We start from the raw sequence: 17,360 nt of genomic DNA on the forward strand, positions 1-17,360 counted from the left end.
TATCAGGGGGCTCAAGAAGAAACTCAGGTTCAAATGCTGGGTTTACATGACATCTACATTTTTTTTTAAAGAGGAATCCCCACGGATAAGTTCTGGCGAATTCTATGGCTTTTATCAGTGCGCGGCGGCGCACCTATCCGCCCGTGCCATAGACACCATTCTATGGCCAGGTCGATTCAGCCTTCCTCCGAAAGAACTGACATGCCTATTTTTTCGGCGGAAAGCGGAATCGGCCCAGCCATAGAGTGGTGTCTATGGAGCCAGCGAATATGCACGCCACTGTGAACAGGTACGAGCCAGGGAATCCGCCGGAACTTATCCGCGTGGATTCCGTAGTGTGAACCTACCCTTAGGGTCTCTCCACACTAAGTAAAACAGGCGGCGCTCCGCACGGAGCCCCTGCTGCGGGCTCGGCTCGGAATCCTGCCTGCCTCAGTGTGTCAATGAGATGCCTTGCACACCCCCTTTGAGCGGAGAGCATCAGAGAGCGAAGGCGCGTGAGGCATCACTTTGGTACACTAAGGCAGACAGGATTCTGAGCGGAGTCTGCGGCGGGGGCTCTGTGCGGAACTCCGCCTGTTTTACTCAGTGTCAACAGACCATAAAGTGAAAAGCCCCGCTAACATCTATTCTCCGTTGTCATCTTTGGTTAGGTTCACATAAGTTTTTGCATCTGTTTCACTGTATTTATTTCAGTACATTTTATTTTTTTACCTACAGAAAAATGGGATCGACCATGTCCTTGCATACAGTAAAAATTTTGATCAGTTTGTCTAGAATGTAAAATGGATCCTGGAGCATGGCATACAATAGCATCCATATTTATTATCCTTTTTTGCATCAGTTTTTTTCCTTTAACCTCTTAAGGACGCATGAAGTACCCGTACGTCATGCGCCCGTAAAAGGTGTTCAGAGCGGGGCCGTGCGGCGACCCCGCTATGAACGGCCGCGGTTCCGGGTGCCCCTTGTAGCCCGGGACCGTAGGTATTAGCGGGCACGGTCCGATTGCCGTGCCCGCTAATACAGTAATCAGATGCAGCTGTCAAACATGACAGCTGCATCCGATTACTGGATGCAGCATTTCCCTGGTGTCTAGTGGGAGAGCTCGCAATGTTACTGAAAATGGCTTCTCCAAGATGGCGCCGTCCCCGGCTCGGCACTCGTTTGTTTTCGGCTGCAGCAGCCGAAAGCAAACGAGTGTCGATCTCATTGATCTTTGCTGTATAACAATACAGCAAAGATCTCAATGAGAGATCAAAGTGTATATACTAGAAGTCCCCCTGGGGGGCTTCTAGTATATGTGTAAAAAAAAAAAAAAAAGTATTGTTAGTAAAAAGCCCCCTCCCCTAATAAAAGTCTGAATCACCCCCCTTTTCCCAGGTTTTAAATAAAAGTAAATAAATAAATAAACATGTTTGCTATCGCAGTGTGCGTAATCGCCCAAACTATTAATTAATCACATTCCTGATCTCGCACGGTAAACGGCGTAAGCGCAAAAAAATCCCGAAGTGCAAAATTGCGCATTTTTGGTCGCATCAAATCCAGAAAAAATGTAATAAAAAGAGATCAAAAAGTCATATATGCGCAATCAAGGTACCGATAGAAAGATCACATCATGGCGCAAAGAATGACACCTGACGCAGCCCCATAGACCAAAGGATAAAAGCGCTAGTATGGGAATGGAGCAATTTTAAGGAACGTATATTTGTTAACAATGGTTTGCATTTTTAGTTTTACCCCAGGGCAAATGGCGTAAAAACACAATCCCCCCAAATAAAAGAAATGCTTTTTTTTCAATTTCACCACACTTTGAATTTTTTTCTGTTTTCGCAGTGTACTTTATGCAAAAATTCAGCCTGTAATTGCAAAGTACAATTAGTGACGCAAAATATAAGGGCTCATGTGGGTTTCTAGTTGGAAAAATGCAAGTGCTATGGCCTTTTAAACACAAGGAGGAAAAAACGAAAACGCAAAAACGAAAAGTGGCCCCGTCCTTAAAGGGTTAAACATATACGTTAAACATACAGCAAAAACATAGTGTGCAACCGCCCAATTCTCCCCTGAGACGTTATAAAACCTTTCCCTCCCATCTATTGTGCCATTCTACCATCCCCTGTACTACAGGGCTCGTAGGCCTTTCCTACACACACTTTTTGCATTGCATATTTGGGCTGAAAAAAAGCCAAAAATACTTTTTTTTCTGTCCTCTATGAAACAGTTTTTGTTGTATTATCCCTCCCCCCCCCCCCCCAAACATGAGAAAAATATTGCATATACACTATTATGTCTGCGTTTGTTCCTGTTTTATTTTTCCAGCGGTCTATAGCAAAAACATCAAATCTGGGTGCAAAAACACGATAGCCTGAGCACGCTGCAATAAAAACAAATGTCTTAAATATACAGTATATAGTAATATCCTTCAGCTGGGCTCAGATTGGTGACCTACATCTATGCCAGTTTTGATCAGTGTGGCCCAGTGCCATTAGCCTACATGGCTATTAGCTAGCAAATTATAAATTGTAATGGAGGAGACTAGTCTTCTATTGTTTCCTCGATGACACAGTACAGATAGAGCTGCGCGCCCATAGACTTCCAGTCACACAGACTGCTGGGGTAGTCATCACAACAACACGTGACACAAAGTTACAGACTGTGCAGATCAGGTAAATATTTGAATATTACAGAACTGCGCAGTCAATATCGCTCCACGCGCTCCACCACACAACATCGCCGCCTGCCATTGGAGCACGTGACCCCGCGCGCCTGCCTGCCCGCCGCTCTCCACCAATGGCAGAAGAGGCGCCTCTCTCCTGAGGAGCGGTACTGGCCGCATCCCGCGCAGTGTGAGGGGAGGACAAGGCGAGAGTGCCTGCTGCCGGTGGATGTTCTTATACCAGGTGGTGAGTATTGCGGCCCCCATTTAGCCGACAGCATCACCATAGTACAGAATATACTAATAGGGGAATGTTAGGGCAGGTGTAACGTACTGTGTATGAGCACGTGAGCACGTACTGCCGTGACTGGACCTCTGGGGCACAAGTTCAGCTTCCAAGCTCAGGGCATGATGGGAGTTGTAGTTTTGCCACGGATTGGGGAGGTTGCAGCACTGACTTTGGGCGTCCATTTTGGAGAAGAGACCTAGAATGGCTGCAGGACTGTGCACAGCACTTTGCTGGAGTTGTGGCACGGGTGAGACCTGCAGCATATTCCTATGTATTCTCTCCTGCTCATAGTGGATTCCTAGTAGTGGTAGTGGTGGTGGTAGTAGTGGTGGTAGTGGTGGTGGTAGTAGTAGTGGTGGTAGTAGTAGTGGTGGTAGTAGTAGTAGTGGTGGTAGTAGTGGTAGTGGTGGTAGTAGTAGTGGTGGTAGTAGTGGTGGTGGTAGTAGTAGTGGTGGTGGTAGTGGTAGTAGTGGTAGTAGTAGTAGTGGTGGTAGTAGTAGTAGTGGTGGTAGTAGTGGTGGTAGTAGTAGTAGTGGTAGTAGTAGTAGTGGTGGTAGTAGTAGTAGTGGTGGTAGTAGTGGTAGTGGTGGTAGTAGTAGTGGTGGTGGTAGTAGTAGTAGTAGTGGTGGTAGTAGTGGTGGTGGTAGTAGTAGTAGTAGTGGTGGTGGTAGTAGTGGTGGTGGTAGTAGTAGTAGTGGTGGTAGTAGTAGTGGTGGTAGTAGTAGTAGTGGTGGTGGTAGTGGTAGTAGTAGTGGTGGTAGTAGTAGTGGTGGTAGTAGTAGTGGTGGTAGTAGTAGTAGTGGTAGTAGTAGTGGTAGTAGTGGTGGTGGTAGTAGTAGTGGTAGTAGTAGTAGTGGTGGTAGTAGTAGTAAAGGTGGTAGTAGTAGTGGTGGTAGTAGTAGTAGTGGTGGTGGTGGTAGTAGTGGTGGTGGTAGTAGTAGTGGTGGTAGTAGTAGTAGTAGTAGTGGTGGTGGTGGTGGTAGTAGTAGTGGTGGTAGTAGTAGTAGTGGTAGTAGTGGTGGTAGTAGTGGTGGTGGTAGTAGTAGTAGTAGTGGTGGTAGTAGTAGTGGTAGTAGTAGTGGTAGTAGTCTGCAGCAGCAGCAGCATTGGACAGGGTGGCACAGCTTCTCTCTTTCCCCAGGAGCACTTCCCACTGTATCTTTGTATGTGAATAATATGTACTTCCGAAAAACAAGAGAATAGAGAGGGCACTCACCATAAAATTCTTCTTTATTCAGTCCAAAACATTAAAATCAGGCAGAGTGTGTAGCAGTCGGCGGGGACGCCATACAATCACAGAAAGGGTGTGACAGCCGTTTCACGCGCGCCTGCGCGCATCATCAGACACTCCTTCACTCCCTCACTTGCGTCCATAAGAAGCTTACCGGCGCAGGTGTAAGGGGCGTAACAACAAAAATACAGGAATTATAAAAATACATTAAACCAAGTTACAGTGAAGTTTTCAGGATACTGAAGTGGAGAGGAGAGAGAGCAACGGGAGAAAATATACATTTAACCCTTTAAGGACGTGGCCTATTTTCGTTTTTACGTTTTCGGTTTTTCCTCCTTGTGTTTAAAAGGTCATAGCACTTGCATTTTTCCACCTAGAAACCCACATGACCCCTTATTTTTTGCGTCACTAATTGTACTTTGCAATTACAGGCTGAATTTTTGCATAAAGTACACTGCGAAACCAGAAAAAAATTCAAAGTGTGGTGAAATTGAAAAAAAAAACCGCATTTCTTTTATTTGGGGGAAATGTGTTTTTACGCCATTCGCCCTGGGGTAAAAATGACTTGTTATGCATATTCCTCAAGTTGTTATGATTAAAACGATATATAACATGTATAACTTATATTGTATCTGATGGCCTGTAAAAAATTCAAACCGTTGTTAACCAATATACGTTCCTTAAAATCGCTCCATTCCCAGGCTTATAGCGCTTTTATCCTTTGGTCTATGGGGCTGTGCGAGGTGTCATTTTTTGCGCCATGATGTGATCTTTCTATCGGTACCTTGATTGCCCATATACGTCTTTTTGATCGCTTTTTATTACATTTTTTCTGGATTTGATGCGACCAAAAATGCGCAATTTTGCACTTTGGGATTTTTTTGCGCTGACGCCGTTTACCGTACGAGATCAGGAATGTGATTAATTAATAGTTCGGGCGATTACGCACGCGGCGATACCAAACATGTTTATTTATTTATTTATTTGTTTACTTTTATTTAAAACCTGGGGAAAGGGGGGTGATTCAGACTTTTATTAGGGGAGGGGGCTTTTTACTATTAACAACACTTTATTTTTTTTTTTTACACATATACTAGAAGCCCCCCTGGGGGACTTCTAGTATATACACTGTGATCTCTCATTGAGATCTCTGCAGCATAGATATGCTGCAGAGATCCATGAGATCGGCACTCGTTTGCTTTCGGCTGCTGCAGCCGAAAACAAACGAGTGCCGAGCCGAGGACGGCGCCATCTTGGACGCGTCCCCGGCCGGCATCAGTAACGGAGATCGCTCCTCCGGGACAAGGTCCCGGAGGAGCGATCTCCCCCACTAGACCCCAGGGAAACGTTGCCTCCGGTAATCGGAGGCAGCTGTCAACTTTGACAGCTGCCTCCGATTAGCTAATTAGCGGGCACGGCGATCAGACCGTGCCCGCTAATAGCAGCGGTCCCGGGCTACTCGCGGCACCCGGGATCGCGGCACTTCAAAGCGGGGCCGCCGCGCGGCCCCGCTTTGAAGTGCAAGTGCGGACATATGACGTACCGGTACGTCATATGTCCTTAAGAGGTTAATAAAATATACATTTAACAGATGTGCACTTAGAGGACAATGTGATTGCAGTATTGAATAAAGGTCTGAATTTTTGCGTCACTGAACAGTTCGACCTCGCCGATTTCGAGGTTGACCTGTTCAAGGCCGCACATAAATTACAATTAAAAAAGTTTTTTGATGCACATGTTCCTGTAACCGGTTCGGTTGCAGCGATTCCGGAGGGTGATATAGCTATGTCCTCCGGTGCCCTGGGTTTTTCTCTGTCGGGCGCTACTTCGGATAGTGATACTGTGGTACTTGAGACTTTATTGGATTTGGCAGACGGCAGTAATAATTTTTCCTTGTTTGATGATACTAATAAAAGTTTCTTTACAGGTGGAATCCAGTCTGTATTCTCTCCCCCAATTCCCACTGGTAGTAATGTCGATCTTTTTAGAAATAAAGTCCTTGAGGACGTCAGAGCCCTTATATATCCCACAGATAAACCTAACTTGACCCCCCAAGAAATTGCAGGCTTAAAAATGGCTAAAAAGCCGGGACGACATCACGATTAAGAAAGCCGACAAAGGCGGTAACACTGTTTTACTTTGGACCACAGATTATTTAAATGAACAGGACCTATACTAAATTGAAGGAGAACCCCACCGACAAGATTAAATCTCGTTTACAGACATTTCTTAGAACCAGTATGGAAAAGGGTATTTTGTCTAAAAATAAAGCTGAGAAATTATTACCATCCACACCTAGACCCCCTATATGGTATCATATTCCCAAAATCCATAAAGCCATTCTTCCCCCTCCAGGACGTCCTATTGTTTTGGGAGTTGGCTCGGTCTCCGAGCCACTCTCGAAATATGTGGACTGGCTTCTGAGACCTATTCTTCCTAATGTACCCTCTTTGGTTAAGGATACCAATGAATTTTTGTTGGCACTCCAAGATCTTACCAATCTGTATCTTGCGTTACTGGAAAAAAATATGGTTTACAGTGTTTCCAATCCTTTTCTTTTTTCCATCAAAGGTTATTCTAGATTTGTTGATGACGTTTTTGTACTGTGGGAGGGTACTGCTGATACTTTTCATGATTTTGTCCAATATTTAAATTCTAACTCTATGAACATGACTTTTACATATAAAACTGATCCACACCAGATAGAGTTCCTTGATGTTCTGGTTTCCCTGTATGATGAAACTATTCACACCACTTGTTATAGAAAACCTACGTCACCAATGCCTTTCTCCACTACCATAGTTATCACCCCACACATACCAAGAAGGCCGTCCCTTATGGACAATTCCTGCGTATTAGACGCATTAATAGTACTGACAGCGCTTACCTTGCACAGGCCAATGAATTAGTCTCTCGCCTCACAGCCAGAGGATATCCAACAAGAGATCTGGAAGTTGCCTGTGACAAAGCCTTCAGAACCTCACACACTTCACTTCTATTAAAGAAAAAAAGTGTTAGTACTGCATATAAATCTTCTGATGTTACACGATTTGCCTTTTCCTTTAAATTTAGTCCCATGGCTAATTCTATACGTTTTATCATCAAGAACAACTGGTTTCTTATTACCCAAGATCCGATTTTAACAAAATATTTTTCCTCACAACCCTTGGTAGCTTTTCGCCGCTGCAAAAATCTCAAAGATTCCCTTGTCAGCAGTAAGTTCAAAGAACCCAAAAGAATAAATGTTAAATCTTGGCTCACTAATTCTCCTGTTACAGGGAATATAAAATGTGGTAACTGCAATTGGTGCTGTTATTTTTCTGCCGGAAAAACAGTACAACTAGGTGGTGTCAGTTTCCAGGTCTCGGATTTAATTTGTTGTAAGACTAAAAATGTAGTTTATGCCCTAACTTGTAGCTGCGGTTTTTTCTACATCGGGAAAACAGTCCGCCCACTAAATAGAAGGTTCTATGAACATGTTCGCTCACTTAGAACAAAGAAAGGTGTACCAAAACTAATTAAGCACTAGTGATGTCACGATACCAGAATTTTGAGTTCGATACCGATACCAGCTGTTTTATTTCGATACTCAATACCATTTCAATACTAAAGTTTGAAAAAAAAAAACCCATGTAAAAATACAAATATAATGCCCCCCCCAGACTGCAGATATGTGCACAAGGAGGTATGCTGGGAGTTGTTGTGCACAAGGTGGCTGCTGCTGTACAACTGCAACTCCCAACACATCTCTTTGTGCACTACAACTCCCACCAATCAGCTAGTTATTTGGTATTCTATATTTTGGGAGACCCCTTTGAGTCTGTGGTTGTTGCAATGCAGTTATTGCCCAAAAAGTATTTAAATATGTAAAAACCTGCAACAAATGACCATACAGCAGCATGTGAACACATAAATAACGCTCCGAGTCGGGTAGGTTCTGGCAGATCACTTTCACTACATACACACAACGATCTGAACGACCGCTGTGTTTATGTAATTCTGCCGGACCCTTAACCCCTTCAGCTCCCGCCCGGCTCCCACTCCGCTGTATACATTACCTGTCCGCGCTGCACGGGGTCCCGGCGTACTGCTCTCCCGCCCGGCCAATCAGTGGCTGCGGCAGGGCAACACACTGATTGGCCGGGCGGGAGGGCAGTACGCCGGGACCCTGTGCAGCGAGGACAGGTAATGTACACAGCGGAGTGGGAGTGGGAGCCGGGCGGGAGCTGAAGGGGTTAAGGGGCCGGCAGAATTACATAAACGCAGCGGTCGTTCAGATCGCTGTATGTAGTGAAAGTGATCTGCCAGGACCTAGACGACTCGCAGCGTAATTTACGCTGCGAGTCACTAGGTGTGAAGCTACCCTTAATGTTTGTATTTATTGTGGCACTGCAGCGGGTCTATGCACAGCACCAGGGACAATGTCAATGGGGGAGTCTGCCATAGAATATTCAGACACTGCAATGCCATAGATAGAGTGGGCAGAGAGAAAGAAGCGACAGATAAGAGGGGGCAGAGAGAGAGAGAAGAGACAGATAGAGGGGGCAGAGAGAGAGAGAAGAGACAGATAGAGGGGGCAGAGAGAAAGAAGCGACAGATAGAGGGGGCAGAGAGAAAGAAGCGACAGAGAGGGGGCAGAGAGAAAGAAGCGACAGATAGAGGGGGCAGAGAGAAAGAAGCGACAGATAGAGGGGGCAGAGAGAAAGAAGCGACAGATAGAGGGGGCAGAGAGAAAGAAGCGACAGATAGAGGGGGCAGAGAGAAAGAAGCGACAGATAGAGGGGGCAGAGAGAAAGAAGCGACAGATAGAGGGGGCAGAGAGATAGAAGCGACAGATAGAGGGGGCAGAGAGATAGAAGCGACAGATAGAGGGGGCAGAGAGAGAGAGAGAAGAGACAGAGATAAAAAGAGTAGATAGATAGATAGATAGATAAAACAGCAGGGCACTTACACTGACTGATGGACACAAGGTAAGAAGCCAGAGGAAACTAGTGATGTAATTAAACAGAGAGAGAAAGGAGATAGAAAGAGTGGACATAAGACTCCTCCGGCGCACAGCACAGGGAGAGGGTCCTGGACACTGCACGGGGAGGCTGTGGAGGAGGGGGGGGGGGGGAGACACACGGGCCGGGCAGAGGTCACCACACTGCCTGGGAAGCACGGCCTGTGCTATGGAGACTGCCGCACAGCTGCCTCACATACAGACCAGTGATTTATGCCCTGACGACCTGTCCGGGCCGTCGGGCGGCTGCAGCGTTATCTTCATGCACCATGCTTCCCGGTCAGTGTGACGAAGTGTAGTTAATAAAATGCACAACCCGCACCCGTGTGAGAAGGGACTCTCAGGTTACATCCCCCGCACATTACACAGTCCACACTGGCTGCATCCTGACAGCCCCGGCCTCCCCCACCTCACTGCCGCGCTGCATATATAGCGGCCGCATCGCCTCCTCAGTGGGGCTGCTCCATATGCAGCAGAGACCCCTGTTGTATATGGAGCGACTCGGGAAGGGGTTAATGCCGCTGTCAGTTGTGACAGCGGCATGTACACAGTTACATAGCCGGCACTAGCGATCGCTATGTGCCGGCTATTTGAATTTGCCGCGGCCAGGAGCGGAGAGTGGGTGAGCTCAGGAGGTGACCGCAGGGGGGCAGGGGGCGGCACACAGAGAACACGGCCGGCGCTCACCTAGCCGCTGGCTGTGTTCTCTGCTCTATACTTTATATCAAGCTGTGTTATTATGCATCTTAATATAAAATATCGATACCGGGAAATCCTGGTACCGAACCGTATTTTTGCCCGAAATATCGATAGTAGTATCGATATTTCGGTGCATCGTGCATCCCTATTAAGCACATGAATGAAGTTCATGGAGATGACATCAAACATCTCAAATTTATGGGTTTGCAACGTGTATTCCACGGTGATGGCGTAGATTTGAATAAAAAACTTCTGCAAAAAGAAGCCAAGATTATTTTAAAAACTAATGCACAAAGTGGCTGTGGGCTTAATGAACGGATTGATTTAAGTGTGTTTCTGTGAAATTTGTATATTTTCTCCCGTTGCTCTCTCTCCTCTCCACTTCAGAATCCTGAAAACTTCACTGTAACTTGGTTTTATGTATTTTTATAATTCCTGTATTTTTGTTGTTACGCCCCTTACACCTGCGCCGGTAAGCTTCTTATGGACGCAGGTGAGGGAGTGAAGGAGTGTCTGATGATGCGTGCATGCGCGCGTGAAACGGCTGTCACACCCTTTCGGTGATTGTATGGCGTCCCCGCCGACTGCTACACACTCTGCCTGATTTTAATGTTTTGGACTGAATAAAGAAGAATTTTATGGTGAGTGCCCTCTCTATTCTCTTGTTTTTCGGAAGCTTCTATTTGTGTTTCACATATTCCGAGAGGTGCACCCCTGTCTTCACGTGCCTAAAGGTGTTTCCCGTAGTATATAAGATGTTGTGCCGAAAGCATGGAGTAGTTGGTTGCCGGCCTGCTGTTTTCTTGCTTTGATCATTGAATAATATGTACACTACAAAAGATTTACTAAGAATAAAGAAAAGGCATAAATAACTCACCCGGTGCTCAAACTACAAACCCAGGAATGAAGCCAAATCCAGAATTTTAAAGGGGTTATCCAGGCTTTGAAAAACATGTCTGCTTTCTTCCAGAAACAGCATACTGTATCTCCTGTCCTGTTTGGGTGTCGTTTTAAAGCTCAGTTCCAGTGAAGTGAATGGAGCTTAAAGTGACACTGTCACCCCCTTTGTACATTCTGATATCTCTACACAGGTGTAAAGGGTAAATTTAGCGGTTTTCATAACTTATTTCATATCATACGTCATGGTGCTTGTTCAAGTAAAAAGTGTCCTTTTATCAATTGCAGATTGTATTAAGTGGGCTTGGCCTCGCGGCCACTCCTATTCCATGGAGAGATGGCAGCAGATGGCAACTATTATTGTCATTTGTCTTTCAACATGACAGTTACGCTTTAAGGCTCGATTCACACGTTGTAACAGTGCGGCTGTATTTGCGGCTGTAATTGTGCGGCGGTATTTTTGGTGGTTCGTGTGTATGCTGGGAAGTATAGGATATACGGCTGCACAGTGCACACTATGTATGAATCTACGGCCCTATCGTAAACGGACCCGTAAAAAATGAACAAGACCATTGTTTGCGGCTGAATATGCGGCCGTGGATTGACAGGCGGTCCGTACGGAGTACTTCAAAAATAGCCGGCAATGATGCCGAATGCCGATGCCTCTAATAGTTAATATATTAAATTAATCTAACACATTTTCTTTGTAATCAAGACACTTTCGTTGATCAATAATTTATTTCTAACGAATCCATCATTTTGCAATTAAATATACTGTTAAAAAAAATAGATATATAAATAAATGTATATTTATCTATATATTTATTTTTTGACAGTATATTGAATTGCACAATGATGGATTCGTTAGAAATAAATTATTGACCAACGAAACTGTATTTATTTCAACGAAAATGTGTTTTTTTAATTAAATATTAATTAGTACAGGAAGCTCTATAAGCCGGTAATTCATATGCCGGCAAAAGAGCATTCTGTACTAATCATCACTTTACTTTAATGAAAACATCAAATGTTTCTTCTAATTATGTTGTGACAATAACATTATTAGAAGAAACATTTAGAATTATATGTGCGCTCAGCTGATTGGCTGTTCGGCTGAGCCCACATATAATAAGCCGGTCCGCAGCACACTGACTTCATTGTGCTGCGGACCAGCGAAGAGGACACATTGGGGTGAGTATAGAGCTCTCCCCACCCCCTCCCCGGCACTGCACCCCTCCCAGCAAGGAAGGGGGGTCACTTAACCCCTTCCTTGCTGGGATGGGTGCAGTCTGACATCAGTCTGGCCCCCAGGGGGTTAAGGGGGATGCAATACATCCTCCCTTAACCCCTTGGGGGCCAGACTGTAAGCAGCGATCTGTAAAGATGCTGCATACTGTAAGGTGCACAACACCCCTCACAATGATGGGTGTTGTGCTCCTGTTTGTGTGTTTTTGTGTGTTTCTCCCTTTTTGTTTTTCAGATATCGGTATCCTGGGGATTACGTCGGATTCCATGGACTACGTCGATGACCAGCGTTTTTTAATGTTTTTTTTAATAAAATGGTCAATGAGGGGTGTGGGGGTGTTTTTATTTGAATAAAAAAATTTGTAAACTTGTGTCTTGTCTTTATTTCTTTACTTTATAGACTTAGTAGTGGAAGCCGTCTAATAGACGGAATCCATTACTAAGTCGGGGCCTAGTGTTAGCCGGTATAAAATGGCTAACACTAACCCCCCATTATTACCCCAGTACCCAATGCCACCAGGGGTACTGGGAAGAGCCGGGTGCCAGTGGTCCCGGAGCGTCAAAATTGGCGCTCCTGGACCGGGCGGCAGCAGGCTGGTAAGATTTAGGCTGGGGAGGGCCTAAACCAATGGCTCTTCCCACCCTGGTGTTACCAGGCTGCTGTCGCTTGGTTTTTAACCCGGCTGGTTCTAAAAATAGGGGGGACCCTATGCGTTTTTTTTTTTTTTAAATAAATAATTAAAAAAAAACGCATAGGGTCCCCCCTATTTTTATAACCAGCCGGGTTAAAAACCAAACGACAGCAGCCTGGTAACACCAGGGTGGGAAGAGCCATTGGTTTAGGCCCTCCCCAGCCTAAATCTTACCAGCCTGCTGCCGCCCGGTCCAGGAGCGCCAATTTTGACGCTCCGGGACCACTGGCACCCGGCTCTTCCCAGTACCCCTGGTGGCATTGGGTACTGGGGTAATAATGGGGGGTTAGTGTTAGCCATTTTATACCGGCTAACACTAGGCCCCGACTTAGTAATGGATTCCGTCTATTAGACGGCTTCCACTACTAAGTCTATAAAGTAAAGAAATAAAGACAAGACACAAGTTTACAAATTTTTTTATTCAAATAAAAACACCCCCACACCCCTCATTGACCATTTTATTAAAAAAAACATTAAAAAAACGCTGGTCATCGACGTAGTCCACGGAATCCGACGTAATCCCCAGGATACCGATATCTGAAAAACAAAAAGGGAGAAACACACAAAAAACACACAAACAGGAGCACAACACCCATCATTGTGAGCGGTGTTGTGCTCCTTACAGTATGCAGCATCTTTACAGATCGCTGCTTACAGTCTGACCCCCAAGGGGTTAAGGGAGGATGTATTGCATCCCCCTTAACCCCCTGGGGGCCAGACTGATGTCAGACTGCACCCATCCCAGCAAGGAAGGGGTTAAGTGACCCCCCTTCCTTGCTGGGAGGGGTGCAGTGCTGGGGAGGGGGTGGGGAGAGCTCTATACTCACCCCGATGTGTCCTCTTCGCTGGTCCGCAGCACAATGAAGTGACTGTACTGCGGACCGGCTCATTATATGTGCGCTCAGCCGATCAGCCAATCAGCTGAGCGCACATATAATTCTAAATGTTTCTTCTAATAATGCTATTGTCATAACATAATTAGAAGAAACATTTGATGTTTTCATTAAAGTTAAGTGATGATTAGTACAGAATGCTCTATTGCCGGCATATGAATTACCGGCTTATGGGGCTTCCTGTACCCTGTACTAATTAATATTTAATTAAGAAAACAAATTTTCGTTTAAATAAATTCAGTTTCGTTGGTCAATAATTTAATTCTAACGAATCCATCATTGTGCAATTAAATATACTGTCAAAAAATAAATATATATATAAATATACATTTATTTATATATATATTTATTTTAACAGTATATTTAATTGCAAAATGATGGAATCGTTTACATTTAATTATTGAACAATAAAAGGGACTTTATTAGACAGAAAATGTGTTTTATTAATTCAATATATTAACCATGAGACACATCGGCTATAGTGCAGAGGATCGCAAACCCCGGTAATAGCAATTCATGTAAACTGTGTTCCCTGCTTTCCCAGATGCATCCAGAGGTGTTTCCATCACTTTCTTAACATTTTATTTGTTATTTTTAGTTGAACCAGATTTCCAAGTAAATGACCGTATGTTTTGAGCCGCATGTCTATTTTTTCCCACGGCCGGAGTTTCACCCGCACATTTACAGCCGCATAAAAAATACAGCCGCACAGTTACAGCGTGTGAACCCGGCCTTAAAGCGTAACTGTCATGTTTTTTTTTATTGCAGAAATCAGTAGTATTAGCGATTTTAAGAAACTCTGTAATATGTTTCATCAGCCAAAAAAGCCTCCTTCTGTACTCAAGAAGCAATCTCCCAGCCTCCCCCCCCTGACTTCTTATCTGTGCATTATCAGGCAAACACGTCTTCATTACAGAGAAGCCAGTGAAGACGGGCTCTGCTCTCTCCATTGTAAGCCTATGAAGGGGGGAGGGGCCGAGGGAGATGAGGGAGCAGGAAGAGGTGACATGAAGGTCAGCTGTCTGTAGACTCTCTGGGCACCTAAAACGCTAAATTCAGGTGTCAGAAAGGTCAGTGCTTATCTATGAACTTACTGAGAGAAGATTGCAGGGTGTTGTGCTTTGCAAGACTGCTCCGTGCTCAGTCACTCCTAACAGCCCCTCCCCTCTCCATAGCCACATAATGGAGGCAGAAATCCTGCTTCATTTGATGTGAGGGGGGAGGCTGGGAGATTGCTTTTTCAGTACAGAAGGAAACTCTTTTAGTACATAAAACCTAATACAGAGTTTCTTAAAATCGCTTGTTCTGTTGATATTTAATGTTTTCAGAAAAATGGCCCTGAAATGACAGTTACGCTTTAAGCAAGTAAATGTTATGAAACAGACAGTGGTGAAGAGTGGGCAGCTTGGGAATAGGACAGGTTAGTATCCATTACTGACATGTCCCCCACAGCAGGACTGTGGAGTCGGAGCTAGTTTTGGCAGGAGTTGGAAAAAATGTACTGACTCCAACTCCAGATTTAAAAATGTTTTTAAAAATTGTATAACTGATTTTTCATATGAATTTTATAAATGTTCCTCATTAATATATTTTATGTTCTATCAATCTAAGGATATTATTTATTAAAGCTGGAAGAACTCTTTCTCCCATACGTTTGGTTTCCTCCCTATATCAGTAATAAAGTACTGGCTCTATTAGATAAGAGTGGTCGGGGAAAGGTTGTCGGTCACTTTTTGGCAGTTTTTTTCTGGGCTGGAAGAGTCCGTTGTGTGGGGGGAGATCTGTGCTTGTCTCTTCCTGGATGCTGGATGATTGTATGTGAGCAGCAGTGTAATATGAAGATATCCTGTGTAATATAGAGGACGAGGAGAAGACACAAGTAGTGTAGAAGTAAATTGTGTCCTCAATGTGGAGTTTTCTGTCTGGGAGGAGATATTGTATGTGTGTGTGTGTGTGTGCTATGGCTGCAGCAGGTTGTGTGTGTGTGTTTTTCTTCAGTGTGCTATAGCTGTGTGTATGTTTTTCTTCAGTGTGCTATAACTGTGTGTTTGTGTTTAGAGAGAGCCTGATCCATAAATTAAAGCAGCACTATCAGCAGGTTCTGCCCAGAGAACCTGCTGATATGCCCTAGAAGCGGCTTCCTAGAGTTTTCCTCCTCCCCCGCATTCCTGAGGAATCCCCTAATTGCCTCTATGCAAATAAGGTGCTTAGGAGCATTTAACTCAACAGGGACACACTAAATACAGTTTACAAAATAACAATACACACACGACAAGACAAACATAAACGTATACTTACTGATGTCAGCGACCTTGTGGATGAAAAGAACTTTGTCACAGACGGCCAGCCCGTTTGCGCATGCGCGGGAAGATGCCCGTCTCCAACGGGACATCTTCCCTTCACTTGCCCTGCGATGAGTCCACTATGCATATATGAAAATGCATAGTGGGCGGTACAGGGGGGGGGGGTGAAGTGGGTGGGCTGGGCGGCACGGAGTGGTGCTCGGAGCAGGAGGGAGATGCCCTAAATGCTCCTAAGCACCTTATTTGCACAGGGGCAATTAGGGGATTCTGGAAGAATGCGAGGGAGGAGGAAAATGTTAGGAACGTCGATCTGCTGCTAAGGTAAGCAGCTTCTAGGGCAGCTTCTCTTGGCAGATCCTGTCGATAGTGCCGCTTTAAAGTATTTTGGGCAACGGTGAAATATCCAGGGAGGTCAGGCAGTGGTTGGATCATAATAAAGAAGTTATATTTACCCGTGCCCTGGCAGAGTCACGCCTCATGGTCCCCTGTTGGGCTACCGATCTTGTGATGTCACCAGGGCTGTGGAGTGAGTAAGCCACAGCTCCGACTCCGACTCCTCTATTTCATTAGCTCCGACTCCCGTCAAATTTACTGTAGTAAAATATTAACAATGGCTTTTTGCTACCATCATCAAGTAAATTAATAATGAGACCACTTAGAGCTTAAACTATATTTTATTACACTACAATTTCTGAACAAATTTTTCGGAACTCTTGTAAGTTTAAATTTAAAGGTAAATAGGCAATAAACACTTATACAATTACTAAAAAAGAAAAGAAAACTATGAATTTGTTCTTAGAAAAAGTATTGCCTCCATGAGATCCTACTTCATTGATGCCCTCAAATCAGATCTAATAATTTTTAGTGCAGAAAATAATCTCTCCACACTAACTTGGGTTGGTAGGAGAGCAGAAAACAAAAATGCAACCTCTTTTACAGCTTCAGTTCAATTGCTTGGTTCAGTGTTAATTTTGATGAACAATCAAATGTTTCTTTATCCAACTTCAGCAGCCACCGCTAATCAAATGCCGAACGATCGGGTTCGGATGGACTCTAGCATGCTCGAGGTTCGCTCATCTCTAATCTTATTTCTTAATAGTAGTTCCTCTTTCTGTTTCCTCTTTGTGACAGGCAAACATCTGGTTCTTCCACTGTTTTAAGAAAATATCTGGAGTTAAAGGGAACCAATCACGCAGAAAATCAATGTAAAGCTAAGGATACGTGCTGGTAGATCACTCAGCACACTTCCCAAATATGCCCCTGTAACCTCTGTGCCCCCCTCAATTAGACAGTATTCTTACTTTGTTCAGGTCACGCGCTGTATGTAAATTTTTGGTAAGTAGTCAAGGTGGGCGTATGTAGTCACGGTCCGGGGGCGTATGTAGTCACGGTCCGGGGGCGTATGTAGTCACGGTCCGGGGCTGTAATCACGCCCAGAGGGGCGTGATTCGGAGGC

At 44.7% G+C, this 17,360-nt stretch overlaps 1 protein-coding gene across 5 annotated transcripts in view; it reads left to right on the top strand.

Moving 5' to 3' along the window:
- The first annotated feature begins 2,741 nt into the window (after positions 1-2,741).
- DMRT1 (doublesex and mab-3 related transcription factor 1) overlaps positions 2,742-17,360 on the top strand; it is a 117,822-nt gene continuing 103,203 nt past the window's right edge. For all 5 annotated transcript variants that reach the window (XR_011362147.1, XM_069961896.1, XM_069961895.1 and 2 more), the window contains exon 1: positions 2,742-2,900. Coding sequence is in view for 4 of the 5 variants with exons in the window: in XM_069961896.1 (XP_069817997.1) it covers positions 2,883-2,900 (18 nt within the window). In the remaining variant the exon portion in view is untranslated. The remainder of the gene's footprint in view (positions 2,901-17,360) is intronic.

Source organism: Dendropsophus ebraccatus, chromosome 3 (genome assembly GCF_027789765.1).
Source record: "Dendropsophus ebraccatus isolate aDenEbr1 chromosome 3, aDenEbr1.pat, whole genome shotgun sequence".
Taxonomy (NCBI): domain Eukaryota; kingdom Metazoa; phylum Chordata; class Amphibia; order Anura; family Hylidae; genus Dendropsophus; species Dendropsophus ebraccatus.